We start from the raw sequence: 18,989 nt of genomic DNA, 5'->3' as shown, positions 1-18,989 counted from the left end.
TCACAGAGCATCGATCCTTGGGGGGATCCCATCACAGCCCCCTGCTCTCTCCATTCTTCATGCACCTTCTCCTTCACTCCATGGGAAACTAGCCCAGGGCGGTGTTGCAGGCATAAGCTGATGGAAGTGGCTGGGCTGGGCCAGGACCTGCTTGGCTTTAGCAGTGTTTCCTTGGCCTGAAGAAGTCCATGACTCTGCTCTCCTGGCCCATCGACCCAGCATTCTGCTCACTGTGGGCTCAGACACTGCTCAGTTTGTCCTTCCCGCTGTGCTTGCTCATCAAGCCTCACAATAGACCAAGCTCAAGTCTATCTCATGGCAAGGGACAATTGTTCAAGATAAAGTGGCAATAGATGTGGCAGATTTTCATGGAACCTGGTAGGCCTGGACGTTTCTCAAGACTGGCTGTCACCTGGGAGGGAGCAATATTCCTGCATGTCCTCACATCATGACAGGAGACCTTCTCACCTCACTATGGCCCATCGCAGCCCATGCTACCACCTGTCTGTCGGCCAGTGGGTGAAATAAACCTCCCTAAAAGCTCCCCAGGAAGCAAGTCCTGGTGCTGGTGGGACTCTGGCCTCAGGGGACCAGCAGCTGGGTCCCTCACAGCCAGTGCAGCATCCGCAGGGATCTGCTCCCTGCCAGCCAAAGCAGACCAGCATCGCTGGCTGGTCCCCACCTCGCTGCTGCAGAAGCTTGGGCACAGCTCAGGGAAGCGAAGGTGCAGCCAAACACAGGTTCAGCCTGGCAGCTTTGTTTTCCACCAGCCGGTCCTGCTGCCTCCCTCACAGCCTGGCTCGGTGTTATTTATACCTCGCTCCACGGCCACTTCACTGCACAGAAAGGCCTGGTGGAAAAGCTAAGGAAGTGAAATTACTTTGGGGAAGAAATGACACTACCCATTTATAAATAACCCGGGTTTCATTGATCTTTTAGATGCTCTCTTGGCAGAGAGTCCAATGTCATTGCTCCAGCAATGCAGACAATACTTGGGCATTGTTTTATTCTCAGTTACAGGGAAAAGGACAGCACCAGCTGCCTTTCTATCTTTAGCCCATGAGAGCACTCTTCAATTGTTCTGAGCTTCAAACAATAGGCACATGTGTGTGTGGTTTAAGATTGCTGGCCTTACCAGAGCATTTTGCAGCGAAATACGGCCTTAAGAGACAATAGATTTCTTTCATGCCCTGGCTGAAGCTGGTATTTATACGACAGAGAAGCCATGGTGCAAGAGCTCTGTCTTGTTTTTCTTGTGCATGATGGGCCAGCGAGAGGTTCCGCTCCCCGGGGAGTCCTCTGAACTCTCTTCCACAAAAATAGCCCTATTGTTCTCCCTTTATTTGGCTGGTGCTGAACATCACATCATCCCGTCCCCTCGCAGGGTCAAGTTAATGGCTTTGGTACTATATTGCAAAAACAGGCTTCTGCATTAATGCACAGATATCCTGAGATACAAGAGAGTTGGCCAAAACCTCAGGCTTGGTTTCTTTGCAGCTAGAAGAGCAAAGGAGAACTGGAGTATTTATTTTTTTGTCCCTGTAACAGGGCACCAGGGAAAGTGAGTGTGCCCGCACGTGGTTGACGAGTGATTTTTTGAAGGCGCGGATGGGCAGCCAGGCACCCAGCTCTGCAACCAGCCCGTCAGCTGCAGTGTATCAAATGCCTGTGCATAACTCAGCAGTGGAGTGGGCAAACGATCTGCTCACTTTCTGGTGGCTCTGCCAAGGCCCTCGGTGCCCAGCCGCCTCTGCCTGCATGGCTGGGGGACCCAGGCTGTGCCATGGGCATCCCGGGTGCAGGACGGGGCTGCATGTGGGACGTACCTGCTGCAAAGCCCCCATTCATGTGTCAGTCTCTGAAGAGTGAGAAAAGCAGGGTCTTGTCAGAACTATTTATTCCCCTACCCCGTTGTGGCTGATGTTGTATTGAGTTTCAATTGTCTGAGCCCTGGGCAGCCTTTGAAAGGGGACGCGACATCCCAAAGCCACAAAGCCCACCTTTGAAGGCTCTTTAGCAGCCAGAGGAGAGGTTTACAAGTATAAAGTGCTTTTCTTTAAACTTCGCAGGTCTCTATTTTTAGCAAATAAAGATAATGTCCCAGTTGCTGTTGTTCATCTTTTGTTGCATGTAACATGCCAAATAGTTACCATGTCTGCCATATTTTTTTATCATTAAACCTTCTCTGAGCTGCATTGCGGCTCTCTTACGCTATAGCAGAGATTAGGGGCTATCTGCATGTACAAATCCTCCCCGGGCTACTGGATTACTTTGAAAAGATCTCATTCTCCAGACTGAATTTGGAAAAGAGAAAGAAAAGACAAGTCAGAGCTCTCTATAAAAAGACTTTTCCCAGTCTCAGCAGGCTACGTTCATTCTGGGAACTCTCAAGTACAGGGCAGCACCTTTTCCCAACTTTTTGCGATGAAATAGGACCATTTTTTGCAATGTTTTGCTTAGAAACCCAAGATTTGCATGCCCTTTCTCAGACACTCAGAGCAAACAGAGAGGAGGAGGGACTCAGGACCCTGCGAGGATCGAGGACTGAGAGAAAATGCTTCTGTCTGAGTAAACTCTGTCCTTCTGCATCATCATTAAAACTCTTGGACTTTGTTCCTGACTTCCAACTGTTGACCCACATGCGGGTGAACAGCCTTTGCCCCGTGGTGGGGTCAGAGCAGGCTCCCAGCACAGGGCAGTTTTCCAGCGAGAGAAGACTGGATCACCAGTCCACTTCCAAATTCACAGCCTGGATGTGTATTAATTAAGGTGTGAATCCACAGTTACTGATCAAAGGATGGCAGAGAGCAAAAAGAAAGAGTAGGACTCCTGAGTCCAGAAAAGAGACAAGGTGTATGTTATTAGAGAGCTATAATCATAGAGCTTCATTTCAGCAATAGACCTCTAAGGGCAGAGCTAAGAGGCTTGCAATGACAACTCCTGGCGCTTGTAACAGGATAAAGAGCTGGTTATCTCCCAGCCTGTCCTGGCCACTGGAGATGATGCATCTATGGACGGTGACCTAGTGTAACAAGAGCCAGTGCTTGCTGGAGAAATCCCTCCACCACTGGCAGGCACATCCAAGGGGTGGGGGCTGCCTTCGCGCCCTCCTCTTAATGCATCCCGTTGCGGGGTACCCCTGCCTGGGGCTTTCCCTTGTTGCCCCAGGGTGTAGGCGTGGCTGAGGGCATGAGCACAGCACGTGTGAGCCTGGCACCCTCCTCAAATGTCATGCTCTAGGTTAATATACATGTGCGTACGTATATACAGTCTTAATCCACCCACAGCCTCTCTGCAGGTTAGATGGGTCAGGGACCTTCCTGTGCAGACAGGTTCTGGGGCTCGCTGTGGGGCTTGGCACTTGGTGCATTTCCAGACTCGGTGCTGCTTTTGCTGCTGGGTAATAGCTCTCAGGGCAGACGGGGAACTGAGGCAAAGGATAAAGTCACTTGCCCAAAGTCATCAGCAAGTCAGTGGCCAAGTATACCCTTGTCCTCCTAGGCAGTCCAGCAACGCATCTTCAAGCTCTGGAACATGTCACCAAAGAGATGGGAAGGTCTCTGTTCTGGGAGGTTCTCAAGGCTTGGTTAAGCGAAGCCACAGCAACTCTGATCTTGTGCAAGGGATGGTCTCACTGTGAGCAGGAGGCCGGGTTAGAGACCAGCCCCTTCCCTCTCATGCCCTGACGTGAGGAAATGCCTGAGCTAATCCCTGCTGGTAGAGCAGACAGAAAAAATAAGTATCAGCAGGCAGCACACTGGAGTCGATGAAATAATTCACAATTTCATGGCTTTGTGATGGCAGGATCTGAGCATTGTAGGTGGATTTACTCATCCCCCTCCCGAAGCTGCATTGTTAAAAAATTAAGTCCACATAAAGATCCAGATCTGAGGTGTTCAGCCGTTGTTCTGCTGGCTGACACACAAGCATCACATAACCATCTCTTCACCAGCAATCAATGATTTCAAACGTTCATAATGCAGGTCACAAGCCAAGTTCAGCCCTACTGCTTTTGTAGGAGCCTCCCAGTTATATCACAAATGTCCTGTGAAAATGTTTAAGCAACTCTATTGCTCCAGTAGGTACACAAATGATTGCCTTGTGATGACAATAAATGTTTTTTTCTAGTTACGCTGTTGTGTTGATGGTACCTTACTGGCGAATGTGTAGGGTTGTTTCATTTTATTACACTTATTGTAAGGGCAGAGAGAGTTAGGACTCACAGTTCCTTTGTATATTTAAACAAAAAAGTAGGAAGGACCTGGTTCGGATTCATTTACACACAAACAAATCCTATCTGTTCCAAATACAGACACATTCCCACAGAAATAACCCTCTCGATTTGTCACACTGCCATTTCCAGCCTTATTGCTGGGAAATTAATATCCTGCAAGTACATGAAACTGTTCTGAAACCTGAGATTTACCAGATGTACTTAAATGAAAAGGCACAGAACAGCCCCCAGCCTTGGATCTGCCCGAAATGAGAGCAGGGAGCAACCCTATCTCCTGATGAACCCAGACAGTCAGTGTAAATACACATCTAAAGTGGGAGAAAACTATCAGCTTGCATTATGCCGCAGGGCGTGCCAGAGCCCACCGAGCACCCAGGAGTGCCTCCCACCGCAGCATGGCACCCAGCCACGGACACCCTGGCCCACCGGGGCACCCAACAACCTCTCTGGAGACACCAGGGGGACATCTGCGACGGGGGCTGCCCGTGGGCTGGGCTGATCGAGGTGCCCCTGGCCACCCCTTCTCCAGGCCCTGCCGGGGCCGCGCTGCAAAGGGCAATGAACGTGTCGAAGAAATGGGAAACGTGAAGATGTGGCCAGTATTGGTTCAGTTTGGGTTCCTTCATTCCCAAAGCTGGGCCCATGGTCCCTCTGCCTTCCCCCGCATGGCAAGGGGCGGATTTCACTGCTGCGAAGGCAGGAGCTGACACCGCTCCAGCGCCGGCCCTTAACACAAGACGCTTCCCGCTGCTTTTGGCTCGCAGCTGCCTCCAGCAGGTGCCGGGGGCCTGCAGCGGGCACAGAGTAGGCCACACACGGCGGGACCCCCAGGGCACCTCCACCAGATTTCCCCCAGAGCCTGCATGGCCCTGGGGTCTTGTGTCCCTTCCGCGGGGATGATGTCATTACGAGTGGCAACAACCCGGTTAGCACTGCGCAGCGCCGCAGAGGAGGGGTTTCATTCGCCTGAGACCTCGCTGCGGCCGAGCACCCCCAGTGCCCACCTCCCCGAGCCCACCGGAAGTCCCACACTCCCGCCAGCGCTGCTTCCGCCCGCCTGACGTCACAGCGTGACGCCACACGTCGCCGCGACGCAGCCCCGCGGCCGGGAGCACGCCCCCTTGCTGCAGCACGCATGCGCGCTCTCCACACCTCCCGCAGCCCCACCCCCGGTCACTGCATTGGCACGCCGTGGCGGCGCCTCCCACACTGATAGGACGGCTGTGCTGCCAATCTGTCTCAGGGCGGGGAGAGGGCGGGAGGGCTGTCCAATCGCGTGATGGCGGGCGGGGCGGGCCGGGCCGGAGCGGCGGGTCGGAGCAGGTAGGCGGCCGGCGGGGCACGGGGCTCGGTGAGGGGCTGCGGCCGCCCCGCTGCCGCCCCCCGGGCGAGCGGTGTCGCAGCCCGGTGCTGCGCAGGCCCCTGGGGATCCCGCACGGGCCTCCCTGGGGCGAGCGGTGGCAGCCTGCGGTGCCGGCTCCTGAGCCGGGGCTCGGCCGGGGGGCTCGGGCCTGCCCGGCCGGCACACCCCGCGAGCTCGGCGGGGGGCGGAGGTGCCTTGTCCCGACGCGGGGCCGGGCTGGGCGGCGGGGGCGGTGCGGAACGCTGGGTCGCCGGCCCCACGGGGAGGCAGGGCCGGGCTGCCGGCCGGGGGAGAGGCGCTGGGGGCCGGGGGTGACCGCCGCTCTGCCCCCTCAGCGCTGGCCATGGCTGCGCCGTGGGAGGACGTGCTGCGGAACGAGCCGGCCATCCGGGAGGCCGCGTCGGTGGCCGTGGACGCGGCGCTGCTGGAGGGCGTGCTGATGCGGACCGAGCGGGAGCCCAACGCCTCGGATGTGAGTGCCAGAGCGGAGTCACGGGACGTGCTCGGTCCTGGCCGGGGTGTGAGTCAGCAGAGCCGGAGGAGCCGGCTGCCTCCCGCGGTTTGCTGAGCCCTCGGCCGTGTGCGATCGCCTGGACACCTGGCCGAGGCATGAGTGACCTGGGGGCGATAACTCACACCCAGGCTGAGGCATGAGTGACCTTGGGGCTGGTAACTCACACCCTGTCCTGCTGATGAGCACATCTCCCCCGAGAGAAAATTCGGGAAATTGCCAGGAGCCCCACGTGTGTGTGGTGGTGGGAGTTCATTCCTCTCCCAGCCTCTCGCCACCCATGTGATCCTTTGAACCAGGGGAGCATCTCTTGGAAGGGCCTCTGGTTTCGGTGTGCTCCCAGCCGAAGGCAGCCTTTTCCCCATACCTGGGACAAGGCGACTGGGGCAGCCAATGCCGTGGGATTACCTCTGGTGAATGTCTGGCAGCTGGTGGCGGTGAGGGCACTGATGGGGGGCTTGGCCTGTTCGAGAGGAATGCTGTGAAGGATCTCAGAAGGAAGAAGTACCCCTGTGCAAGAGGGTGGGGTACCACTGGGGGTGGGACACCACTGGGGATGGGTCCCTGAGGAGCCAGCCTGCGGGCTGTCAGAGGTACGAGCAGGGAGGTCTCCACCACAGGGGCTGCTCCTTAATGTCAACCCCATGGTCAGGTCAGGGCTGTGATGGAACCTCGAAGGACGAGAGGAATAAGGAGCCTGGGAGGAGAGGCCAAACACACAGGAGACACCCAAATAAGGGACAGACCCTTGTTTCATGTAAAAATTGAGGTGAATCGGGGAACCTCTGTCTGGTGTAATCTTTGGCTTTGACAGTGGTTTTGTACCTGAGCTGTGGGGTGAGCCAGGGGCCCAGAGTCACCCTTGGGACTCAGTGAGCAGGGATCAAAAGAAGCAACTCTGGTGGCCAAAATTTAGGACTGGCATGTTCACATTTTCTCTCAAACTGAAGTGTTTTGGACATGGTGCTCTACAGTTAAGGTGGAAACAGAACATCTTTCAAAGGAAAGCACTCAGTCCAGCTTGAATTCTGGAGCAGCTGCTCCTGCCTCCGCAGCACCCTGTGGACAAACTCCTCGAAAGTCAGGGGTCACCAGGGTTTGAGGCCATGTGTCTGTCCAGGGCACACCGAAGAGGGTGGCTGGGGGTGGCTTCAACCTTCAGGCAAGCAGAGAAAGCACCTTTTTACCGCCACTTAAAGTGCATAGACCTGACTGCTCTGCTGCATCCTTGTTTGCAGGTGGTGAATTATGCTCCCTTCACACTGCTCCCATCTGCAGTACCAAGTGCCCTGTTTGAACAAGCCTACGCTGTTCAGCAAGATTTTAACCTGCTGGTGGATGCTATTAGTCAAAACAAAGAATTCCTAGAGAATACTCTGGCCAGGTAACTTTCTTGCATGTTGCATTTTAATGAAATATTTTAAATGCAAAGCATTTATCGCCTTCGGAGCATTGTTACCCGCCATCCATTCAAGTCCTTCAAGCTGAGGCCAGCACTCCTGTCCTCTGTGCAGAAATTGTCTCCTTTGCTGCATTATTTGTCCTAAGATCCATTTCCATCAAGCCTCCATCTTTTGAGGTCTCCTTGGGCCTCAGAAGATGGGACATCTGGCCAAGAGTTGACTCCCTGCAATGGTCTTTAAGTTTGCCAGTGTTTCAAGTCTGTGAATTCTTACTTGTGAGCCTTAAATTCAAATTGCTGGAGTCTTCTTTGAGTCCTGGATTTAGTAGTTTCTTTTAGGTTTTGTTTTGCATCTGTGTGTGGCTGGCTGATAACTACCAGCTCTCCTGCCTGCCTGCAGTTAGGAAGAGAAAGTGTTTGTTCCTTCCCCCACACCTGCTTCCCCCATGTCCCCTGCTTTTCCAGCCATTACAGGAAGGTGACCCGCAAGCTCTGAGTGCTGAAGGACTGCTCAGCTCTGGCTCATGAACTCTGCTGGATTTATCTGTGGCTGTTGCCCTGTGCTGGAGCACCCGTCCCTGACTGTGGCACCCATAATCTACACAGCTGTTGCTTCCACAAAATTAATTTCCCTTCCTGCTTCCCGTTCTGTGCCACCTGTCTGTGCAGGTGCTGCTGGCTTTCTGGCACCAGAACAGAGCAAAGGAAACTGTTTTCCAGTGTCCTTCTTGTTTTGCTGAAGCCTGGCCCCTCAGAACTGTGTAGTGCTTGTGCCTGTTCCATAGCCAGCTGCAAACAGAGCTTGTGGGGGCATTTTTATACCTGTGGTTAAGAAACGTGGTGCCTGCCCTGTGCTGTCTCCTGTGCAGTGTCTCAGGGCAGCTCCTTGGAGATGCTGCTCTCAGTCAGCTCGGGGGTTTGGGACCCTGAAGAAAAGACAGACCTATTCTGGCAGGGCCACTGAACACTTCGCGCCACAGTGTGTGGGATTTGGAGCCCAACAGGAATTTGATGAAACGTGTGAAGCTTCTATGAGCTGTGTGTGCAGGCACAGACACACCTCTAATTTCTTTCCTGTTTCTACAGAATTCTGCTGCGTGTCTTTGCTTTTGCTTGTCCTGTCCCTCTGCCCTGCAAGTGAGTCATCTCTGCACAGCGGTGCTTTTCACAGGGCTGTACTGAGCAAACCAGATTTGAGTTACAGTTGTGTGCTGTGGCCCTTGTTGAGGAGTGCATTCGTGGTGAGGTGCTTAACGGTGCTGTAGGACTTGGTCTAGCCACAGCCCTGCTCTTTGTGCTGGAGAATGTCCTTGGTAACATTTTTTTTTCTGGAGAGGAGTTAATTTTCTTGTTCTTCTGTGACAGTGTAAGGGGGCTGATCTGGTCTGTCTTTCTCTCTAGCACCATCAAGGTGGATGACTTCACAGCTCGGCTCTTCAGAATCCACATGCAAGTTTTGGAGGAAGGCTTGGCTCAGGTACCTTGGCAGGAGGCCCCAGTGGTCAGCAGCTGTGCGTGGGGTTGCCCAGTCTCTGTCTGCAGGCTTGCTGGTGTGGGCTTTGAACTGTCCCGTAGTCAGGCTGGTTGCTCCCTGCGCTTCAATGTCTTGGTTACAGCCTGTGAGCTCAGGACCTTGTCTTGTTTGGCAGTCATGCCCTTTGGTTAGTGCTGCTGGAAACAGTCAGGCCTTGACTGGAAGGGTTTAATGTGGTTTGTCTTTGCCCTCTGGGAGCCTCAGGAGAGCGCAAGGACGTGTGCCGTGTTGGGGCCTGTGCTGGACAGGCAGTCCCTGCAGAAGCTCCTTTACTCTGACAAGTGGTGTTAACTCTGGAGTACTGAGGGCTGTGGGCCCTGAGCAAGGACCAAAGCGCACACAGACACGTCTTGCAGAGGTTTTATCAAAATGAAAGTGTCTGGATCTGGCCCAGGAGGATTCTGAAGTGAGATCATCAAAGGGGTTTACAGTTAAAGGCAACGGGAGAACCCACTTCACTTCCCTTCTGTTTCAGTCTGTGTTTTTAGGCATAAACCGCTCCGATTACATGTTTGACTGTGGGGTGGATGGGACACCGGCTCTGAAGCAGATAGAAATAAACACCATTGCTGCCAGCTTTGGAGGCCTCACCTCCCGCACTGCGGCGGTCCATGGGTAAGGGAGCATCTCTGGCCCGTGCCACCAGACGCTGCAGCAGCTGTACTGTGTGGCCTGCTGCACTTCATGTATTTGTGTGGTCTCCAAACTCCTGCTCCCTAGGTCTGGCTGGGGGCTGTCATGACATTTACAGCTTTTCTTATTTTGTTCCACAGGCGGGTGTTAAAAGTGCTGGGAAAGACTAAGGAGGCATCACGCCTGCTGCCCAACAACCCATCGAAAGGGCTTGCCTTGGGTATTGCAAAAGCCTGGGAGCTCTACGGCTCTCAAAGGTAAGGAGAGAGGAGGTACTCTAGGCTGGATTATCTTGTCTCCCCTGGGGATGGACATGTTTGGTTTTGAAACTGCACTTTCTGAAAGATGCCTGCTTTCTAGACAAGCTGCTCTCGAAAAGCCTGTGGCACCCTGGGAAGAGCCATGCAGTTGTCTTAGCGGGCGAGGTTGCTGCGCCACAAAGGCAGAGAGGTGCAGAGGGACCCTGGAGGGGCTGTGTGGTTCAACAGCCCTGCACAGAACTTACTTTTCCTCCTGCCTTTGTACTTATGCCCCGCACTGGTTTGTAATTGCACAGGATCAGTACTGCTTTCTGTTTGCACGCTGACCTGTAGAAACACTGGAGAAAACAAGCAGGAGCAGTGCAGGAAGTCTGGATCACAGAGGTCAAAAGCTGGTGATCCTGGGCGCATTTGGAGTGTATCTGGGTTTAATGATGTCCTTGGTATCTCTTCCAGTGCTGTGGTGATGTTTCTGGTGGAAGAAGTCCAAAGGAACATTTTTGATCAGCGATGTGTAGAAAATGAGCTTTGGAACAGGTAAAGATTGAATTTTCCTGGGATGGGAAAGGAAGGAGATGGTACAGCTTTGGAAAAGGGAAGCAGAATGGACTGCTGTCAGGTCATGGTGTTTCCCTCAAGGCAGCTTGTGGGGAGTCTCCAGGCCCTCCAGCAGGCACAGTGAGTTGGCAGGAGCATAGGGGCAGGCCAGGGAAAGATGGAGAATCGACATGCTTTTTACTTTTGTCACATACTCAAGGATAAAGTCAAAACACTTCATAGTTTCTGGGACTGTGGGCGAGCATATTTTGGTATGTAACAGTGGGCAGCTGTTGTCTTGGACTTATTTCTGTGGTCTGTTGTGCAGCCCCCTTCAGCATTCCTTCAGTAGGCCCCTGTCTAGCCTCAGCACCCACCTTTGTCTTCTCACCAACCTCCCAAAGCCTCTCACCAGCAATTTGCTGGAAATACTAGCAGCTATCAAAGCCTCTGGTCTCCAGGGCTGACTGACTCCTTACTGATTTTGTGCCTGTGTAGTCCTCAGAGCTGCACCAGTGGTACCTTTGCTGTGGACCAGGTCTCTTAGGTGAAACAATAAGGAGCAGAGTGGGGTTAACGAGGGTCCTGCTTGCTCTCTGGCTTGGGATTGGGCACAGCATATTTCATAAAAGCTTAATTAATGAAGTTTCAAACCCACTGAGGGCAGAAGCCAGGTGAAAGATCTGGGCAAAGCAAGCAGCGTGGCAGTGGAGTACAGGACTCTGGAGAAGGAGGTGTTTTGAGAATGTCTAGCCCTGAGCCCGTGCTGAGCAGCGGGAGGTGCTTTGGGCTGTCTCCCGATCAGCAGGTCCACAGTGCCACTGTGTGGAGGAAGGACTGTAAAGCGTGAAGGAGGTAAAACGCAGGAAGTCCCTGCCTGAATGCAGCTCTTGGTTTTGAAGCCAGCAGTGGATGAATCTGTTGTGTAGGAATAAAAAAATCCAAAATACCGACTTTTCTTAGAAACACTTCAGGAGATGAAAGGTGAGTATGGGAAAATCCAAGGTATTCAGGCACGTGTTCTGCTTCCTACAGTATTTGGGCTGGAAACATAGGGCAGGTGCTAAAAACAGGGACTGGTTTTCGCCTCTAGGATTCCTCTGGCTCTTTAGTACAAAGCCTGAGGTTATTTGTAAAGGAGCCTACAGATTCTCCTTGATGTTGCTGCTGCTTCTGCCTGTGATTTCCAACTCGAGTAACTATGCCCAGCCTGGTGACTATCCCACTCCTCTTTTAACAGGAACATTCGGGTCATCAGGAAGCGATTCAGAGATGTGTTTGAAAAGGGGTCTCTGGATGATGCCAAGAGGCTGTATATGTGAGTATGAACCAAGGTGCGCGTTCCTGGCTGTGCACTGGGCACACAGGGCTGTACATGGGAATTGTCAACCAAAGCTGGTAGTATGTTTTGAGTGTAAATAGTGACTTTCTGAGAAAGCAGTTCTCTTCCGTGCTGCAGCCTGCTGCTGCTTGCTTCCCCTTAGAGCTGGAATGATTTTGTTTTCACAGTGGTGAGATTTTGCATACACACATCAGTCCCTTACAGCTGGAAACATAATTTCCCTCCTTCAAGCCACAGCCTTCACAGCTCTGTGGGATCTCGACTTCCTCCACATACATCTGCTACAAAAAGTCCTGGCTATTTCGGAGGCTTCCACAAAGACATTTCCTGTTTACTGTTCACGTGATGCTCTGCTAGTGGGAGTTGGGCTGGGTTATTAGTGCTAGAGGAGGAAGCATTACATGTCCTTATGGTATCTCTTGGTTTTGAATGCACTCAGCATCTTGCCTGCTCCCTGTGGAGGCCAGGACATGCGGGCTGCAGACGCCAAGTGCTGGCAGTTTGTCCCCAAGTGTGACATTTGTCCTATTCCCAAGTAATGGGCTTGGAGCTGTACAGCCCTAAAGGCAGATTTGGTTTCATGCCATTTATTTTTTTTTTGCTGTAGTTAGACTGTTTTTTCCATGGTTTGACCTTTGGTGCTTCTGCTATGTTTAATTAGCAAATACATTTGTATAGCCGAACAGTTAAGGGGAAAGTGTATCCCACTGTTCTTCCTCCAGAGCATCCTCTCCTCTTACTGGTGAATGCCTTTACAATTACACTGCCTGGCTGCCAGCAGGTGCTGTGCTGCTTTCCCTGACCACGCACTGTTTGTGTGGCCAAAGCTTGGGTGTGTGGTGCTACAGGTATGCTGATGGCCCTGCCCTGGCAGGATAGTTTGGTGCCTGGGCAGGTTGTTGAGTTGATGTCCTGCCTTGAATTGCCACTGGAGAAGGACTGTGTTTCAGCTTCAAGAATCTTGTAGGTCTGGCTCCTAGTGGCAAAAGCTACTAAAAAATTAGGTTCTTGGTTCCCTGCTGGACTGGGTGCCTGAATTACTAAGACTTTGGTTAGTCAAGGCAGAGGCCAGATGTGAGCTCCCTGTGTCTCGGAACAGGGCAAGCCAGCTGGGGTGTAGATGACACCAAGCTAGGGTGGAGTATTGATCTGCGTGAAGGCAAGACTGCTCTGTAGGGGTGTTGGGCAGGCTGGACCAGTGGGTCAAGGCCAATTGTATGAGGTTTAACAAGGCTCAGTGCCGGGTCCTCCTGCATGTGGGTCACAACAACCCCACACAATGCTACAAGCTTGGGGCAGAGTGGCTGGAAAGCTGCCTGGCTGGAAAGGACCTGGGAGTGCTGGTTGGCAGCTGGCTGAACATGAGCCAGCAGTGTGCCCAGGTGGCCAAGAAGGCCAACAACATCCTGGCTTGTATCTGAAACAGGGTGGCCAGCAGGGCCAGGGCAGTGCCCATCCCCCTGTGCTTGCACTGGTGCAGCCGCATTGCAAACCCTGTGTGCAGAATTGGGCCCCTTCCTCCAGGAGGGACATGGAGGGGCTGGAGCGTGTCCAGGGACAGGCAGCAGGGCTGGGGAAGGGGCTGGGGCACAAGTCTGATGGAGAGCAGCGGGGGGGGGGCTGGGGGGGTTCAGCCTGGAGAAAAGGAGGCTTGGGGGGGACCTTATCGCTCTCTACAACTACCTGAAAGGGGCTGTACAGGTGGGGGTCAGTCTCTGCTCCCAGGTAACAAGCTATAGGACAAGAGGAAATGGCCTCAAGTTGCACCAGGGGAGGTTTAGACTGGATATTAGGAAATTTTTTTTCACAGCGAGGGTGGCCAAGCACTGGCACAGGCTGCCCAGGGAGGTGGTGGAGTCCCCACCCCTGGGGGTGTTGAAAACACGCGCCGATGCGGTGCTTGGGGACATGGGTCAGTGGTGGGCTTGGCAGTGCTGGGGTAACGGCTGGACTTGATCTCAAAGGTCTTTTCCAACCTGAATGATTCTATGATTCAGTGGAGAGGAGCCAGGGCTTGCAGCCCTCTTCTGCTTCTGGCTGGCTTTGCCAGAGAAAGAACAACCCAGGATACTAAGGAGAAGGGGCAAATGCTGTAACACGTTGCCTGCCTGACCCCATTGCAGCCCCCTTGTGCGGGGGGAGGTTGGGGGGGGGGGGGGGTCGGGCAGAGGCGGGCCCTGGCTGGCCTGGTTCTGTGAGTTCTTCTGGTTTCTGTTGCAGGGACGGCCAGGAGGTAGCAGTGGTGTACTACAGAGAGGGCTACGTGCCAAAGAACTACGACCAGCAGGTCAGTACTGCCCGCTCTGCTCCAGGAAGCCGCCCACGCTGTGGCCTTGCTTGGCGAGTTTGAAATGCCCCGTGATCCCAGGGGCATCTCTCCCGTCCTGGATGGGGTTAGCCCTGTCCGGCATGGCTGACAGCGTTGGGGAGCTGTGATCCCACAGTGCAGGGAGGTGTCCCTGGCACTCGCACAGTAAGAGACGTGAGTGGCTTGCTTCTGCAGTAACCACTCGTGTGGTGACCTCGTACTGCAGCACCGAATCGCTTCTGTACAGTATGGGTTAACACAGGTATTAGCGCCTGCTTAAAGGGTTTGTACTTGATCTACAGATCACACTCTGTCCTCCGCTAGGGCTATTAGGCTGCAGGTAATAATAATACAGACCAGAGCGTACTGTTGTCTGGGGGTGGCAGCACTGGACAGGCTGGGAAAGGGGGTGCAGGCAAAGACAGTGGGCTAACCTGGCTGTGCTGTTTCCAGAGGTGGGAAATCCATGTATGCATGTCTGCTTGTTTCTGGGGTGCTTTTCCACCCCCCATCCCTGCCAGGCTGAGAAGGAGGAGGCAATCATACATCAATAACTGAACAGAAAAGAGTGGAGAAAAAACTTTTTTATTCCTACCTTTCTTTTCTTTTATGCTGACAGGATGGTTTCTCTCCTTCTGTTTCAGAACTGGGAGGCACGGTTGTTGCTGGAGAGATCAAGGGCAGTGAAGTGCCCTGACATTGCTACCCAACTCGCAGGCACCAAGAAGGTGCAGCAGGAGCTGAGCCGGCCAGGGACACTGGAGAGGTTACTGCCCGGCCGTGCCGAGGCTGTCGCCCGAATAAGAGCAACATTTGCTGGACTCTATTCCCTGGATGTGGTGAGTGTGAGTGGGGCTGGAGCAGAGTGAACATGCAGGTGTGTGCTTGGCCTGTGTGATGTTTCTCTTTGGTTAAGAAGAGAGGGGGCTTTGTTGTGGTCCCTGGGGGACCCTGTTGATCCTGCTCAGAGAGGTCTGTTTAGGAGCCCCTGTTCCTTCCTGATGCTTTGCTGTTGCCGTCCTTTCCTGCCAGGGCGAAGAGGGTGACAAGATAGCTGCTACAGCTATTGCTGACCCCGACCGGTTTGTGCTGAAGCCACAGCGAGAAGGTGGAGGTACGAACTGGGCTGGGTCTGTGTGGGTTTTTGTCACGGTTCATGCTGTATCCAGGAGAGGCAGTAGCTCTGTGATGGCCCCTGGTCCTGTGCTAAGGAATAAAAGGTGGGGTGGCTTGTAGCTGCTTGGAGTGGCTTGTAGCTGTGGGAACTAGTCATGGCAGTAGGGTAGTGCTGCCTCCAGGGCAGGAGCTCCCTAGGCCCCAGAGCTGGTGTGCAGGGAGCCCAGGCAGCACAGGGGGAGGTGAAGGCTGGGTCTCTCTGGGCTGCTGGGGCCAATGGTTTCTGCTGTGCTGGGAAGTGCTCGACTTGCTGATTTTGTTGTCAGGGAACAACCTCTACGGTGAAGAGCTCAGGCAGGTTCTGGAGAAGATCAGGGACAGCCCTGAGAGAACCTCCTACATCTTGATGGATAAGATCAAACCACAGCCAACAATGAATTACTTGCTGAGGGCTCACAGTCCCCTACAAGTGTCTGAATGTATCTCGGAGCTTGGTATTTTTGGTGTCTATGTCAGGTGAGAAATGTACTTGTGTTATGGGGTGGTTACCTGCTCCAGCCAGTGCTTGGGTGGGGAGCATTCTCCCCTCTGCACTTGTGGTTACTGGTGTAACAGCCACATGGAACCGGTGCATCTCATCCTAGATTTCTGGGAGCACTCCTCAGGTTCTGGGGGCAGCCACGTGCTCCTCTGAAGCCCTGGCGATCTCAGAAATACCTGAAGCCTTAATGCGGTCCTACTCGGCTCTAAATAGCTGCTGCTTTTGTTTAAAACCCTCGCGGGCCCATGGAAATGTTTCCATAGCTTATAAATTAAAGTCCTTATACAATTTTAGAAACAGATGTACTCTGGCAGTGTTCTGAACCTGACACGGCTTGTGTGCAGAGCAATCGGACCAAAATGGCCCAGCTGAGGAAAGGCGCTGGTGCTGGCAGGCACAAAACAGGCGCAGCTCTATGGTCTGCAGAGGCCCCTGCGTTACCCCTGGGGCTGTCACCTGTGGTTACCTGCCCTGTGCTGGGCAGCGTTGGGGTGTAACCCCAGCCCGTAACTAAGTATAAGCACCAGGCAGCTGCTCGCTCACTCCCCCAGCCCCCAGAGGGACAGGGAGGAGAACGGGGAAGGAACGTAAAACTTGAGGGTTGAGATAAGAACAATTTAATAATTGAAATGAAGCAATTATTATTATTGGTAGTAGTAGTATTATAACAATTATAATGAAAAGGAGGGAGAAAGTGAGAGGAACAAAATCCAAAGGGAAGGGAAAAAACAACCCAAGTGATGCACCGTGCAGCTGTTCCCTGCCGCTGGCCGATGCCCAGCCAGTCCCCGAGCAGTGACCGGCCCGGCCCAGCCAGCTCCCCCCGTTTCCATCCTGAGCATGATGCTCTGTGCAACGGGACATGCCTCTGGCCAGGCCGGGGCAGCTGTCCTGGCTCTGCTCCCTCCCAGTGTCCCGTGCCCCTCCAGCCCTCTGGCTGGCAAAGCCTGAGAAACCACAAAATCCTGACTTAGTATAAACATCACCGAGTAACAACTAAAGCATCGGTGTGTTATCGACATTGTTCTCAGACCATATCCAAAACACAGCTACTAAGAAGAAACTTAACTCTGTCCCACTGAAACCAGGACAGGCAGGGAACAGGGATCAAATTGTCCAAGATGAAATGCCCTAAGCTTTCTGCTCTGCAGGTGCTCAGTTGCCCTTTTCTTTGCAGACAGGGCAAGGAGATGGTGATGAACGAGGCCGCTGGCCACCTCCTGCGGACAAAGGCGATCGAGCATGCAGACGGCGGGGTAGCAGCTGGTGTGGCAGTGTTGGACACTCCTTACCTGGTGTGAGGAGGTGATGCCCTATTCCACCCGCCTCACTGTGCTTCCTGAACAGCTGATCTACTACAGGGATGTTCTCCTGAAGGTGTGCTTACTGAGGTCTGACGTGTTGGGGTCTGTGAGGAGGGACTGTGTGGACGCAACCGCTCAAACATCCCACGTGCCAGCCCCAGCTTCTCCTCTGCAATTCCTCCTGCAGGAAGAAGGGACTTCCTTGCTCTGCCTGCTCAGGGGGCCCTGCCCAGAGCGCATCCCAGCTGTGACCTCCCAGGACTGCACTGGTCCGGGTGTTCCCCTGGGGGCTAGCCTGCGGGCAGGAGTACATACAGCAAAGCTGAATGGTGAACGTGCCACAACAGGCACTTTTGCTGTTCCCAGTTTCGTACTCCTGGATGCTGCATTATTTCTGGAGACATGCAAACCCAAAGCCTATAGAACGGGAGGAGAAAATTGGGATATATTAGGCTTCATCTGTGGGATTTGTGGCCCAGTGCCTCAGTGCTTTCCAGGTTAAAGAGGGGAGCCCAGCGCCATGTGTCCATGGCTCCTCCAGCCCTCCTTCAGGTGCTGCTGCTGCCCCCATTTCTACTTTTCCCTGTGCCTGAGGATCCTCGGGATTCCTGCGCAAGGGACAGCTGCCCTGGTGTAATTTGCCAGAGGGCCTGATGCTTGCTTTTGCTTTGCCCAGCTCCTGTTTTGTTGGACTGGGTACTCATGCCAGACAGTGCCTCTGTGCTACGCAAGGCAAGCGACAGTGCAGAACGCATCTGGGAGGGCTGCGTCTGCTGCCATTGCCTCCTGCAGCCTAGTCCAACAGATCCCCGCAGGCTGGCATAAGAAGCCCTCAACAATGGTGGCAGATCCCAACATGATGGTGAATTGAACCCCTGAGGGCTTGTGCTGGTGCATCCCACTGCCCTTTAGGCACTGCGTGTGGCACATGCAGCCCGAGAGCGGTGTCAGGGATGGGAGGTGATGACATCCAAGAGTGGACGTCAGCAGTGGGAGCTTTGTGGTGAGGAGGGGAAGGAGTCGCAGGAGAGGCTGAGTGGGACCAGCACCAGCAGATGGCGAGATGTGTCTCCCTCCAGGTTTCATGACTCGGTGGGAACAGCGCAGCGGCATGGAGGATCAGGACTCTCCTTCCCGAGGTGTTCTGCCTCTGCCTCCTCAGCCAAACAGTTCAAGGGGAAACATAAAAGATGCATCTTCCTGGCAGTGCCCTGGTAAAGCGCCCAGGCAGCCTCAGCTCCACCCTTTTAGTGACACCAGAGAGAAGCGGTGTAAAGCCAGTATTCCTGAAGAAAGAATGTGCCAATTGACAGACCTGCACCCTGCTGAGCGCGTTGCCGCTGTCACTGCAGCTGTGCTGTCTGCTTCAATCATCCATCTTTCACCTTGGAGAATTCAGCTGTGTAAGTGTGACAATCTACGGTTCTGGGGGGTTGTTTTGATGGGGGATTGGTTACCCCCAGCCAGAGATTAAAATGTACGTGCAATCTGAATGTTGTTCTTGAGCCAGTTTTGTCTGAGAGAGGATGCGAAGGGGAGAGGTTTGCCTCCTCCCTGGCCAGGTGAGGCTTCTGGGCAGGTGTTCACCGGCGCGTGGCCCTTTCGTGTACCTTTGCACCAGGGACGGCTGAAGACAACCCACCAGTTTCTGCTCCGGTTGCTGTAAGGCTGCACAGTGCTGTGTTGGGGGCATGTCCTGGCACTCTGCGGTGCTGGCCCAGTGCAACCAGTGGGTGGAGGGGTGCTGGGTGAGCTGGGCTCCAGGAACCTCAGCCTGGGCAGTTTGCTTGGAGCAGCAAGAGCCCAAGGTCAGATGCAGCCACGAGATGCTGTAGCAGGGGCCCTGCGCTGCTGGAGGCAGCTGCTGGTGAGGCCTGAGCAGAAGGTGACACTGGGGACCACAG

At 53.9% G+C, this 18,989-nt stretch overlaps 1 protein-coding gene across 4 annotated transcripts; it reads left to right on the top strand.

Moving 5' to 3' along the window:
- The first annotated feature begins 5,524 nt into the window (after positions 1-5,524).
- GSS (glutathione synthetase) lies at positions 5,525-18,578 on the top strand. Of its 4 annotated transcripts, none has more exons than XM_040609242.1 (13): positions 5,525-5,557; positions 5,933-6,069; positions 7,347-7,492; positions 8,912-8,987; positions 9,520-9,659; positions 9,818-9,934; positions 10,394-10,474; positions 11,715-11,792; positions 14,037-14,103; positions 14,769-14,963; positions 15,157-15,238; positions 15,567-15,756; positions 16,959-18,578. In XM_040609242.1, the coding sequence occupies exons 2-13, from the start codon at positions 5,941-5,943 to the stop codon at positions 17,080-17,082; spliced, it is 1,425 nt and encodes a 474-aa protein (XP_040465176.1). In that variant the 5' UTR covers positions 5,525-5,557; positions 5,933-5,940; the 3' UTR covers positions 17,083-18,578. The 4 variants fall into 4 exon arrangements, 2 of the variants coding, with proteins under 2 accessions (XP_040465176.1, XP_040465178.1); XM_040609244.1 differs by lacking the exon at positions 5,525-5,557 and having other exon boundaries at positions 5,846-6,069; positions 16,959-17,086; positions 18,165-18,578; XR_005829976.1 differs by lacking the exon at positions 5,525-5,557 and having other exon boundaries at positions 5,847-6,069; positions 16,959-17,158; positions 18,165-18,578.
- The last annotated feature ends 411 nt before the right edge of the window (positions 18,579-18,989 follow it).

The sequence above is a fragment of the Falco naumanni genome, chromosome 10, assembly GCF_017639655.2.
Source record: "Falco naumanni isolate bFalNau1 chromosome 10, bFalNau1.pat, whole genome shotgun sequence".
Classification (NCBI taxonomy): Eukaryota; Metazoa; Chordata; class Aves; order Falconiformes; family Falconidae; genus Falco; species Falco naumanni.
Note: the sequence above shows the minus strand (reverse complement) of the source record. Positions and strands in the feature narration are given on the sequence as shown.

Excerpts from the sequence above, each read along its gene's own strand:
- GSS (XM_040609242.1), top strand. The coding sequence starts at position 5,941 with ATGGCTGCGCCGTGGGAGGACGTGCTGCGGAACGAGCCGGCCATCCGG. Across the intron at positions 7,493-8,911 it reads CTAGAGAATACTCTGGCCAG|CACCATCAAGGTGGATGACT; the intron begins GTAACTTTCTTG and ends CTTTCTCTCTAG. Across the intron at positions 14,104-14,768 it reads CAAAGAACTACGACCAGCAG|AACTGGGAGGCACGGTTGTT; the intron begins GTCAGTACTGCC and ends CTTCTGTTTCAG.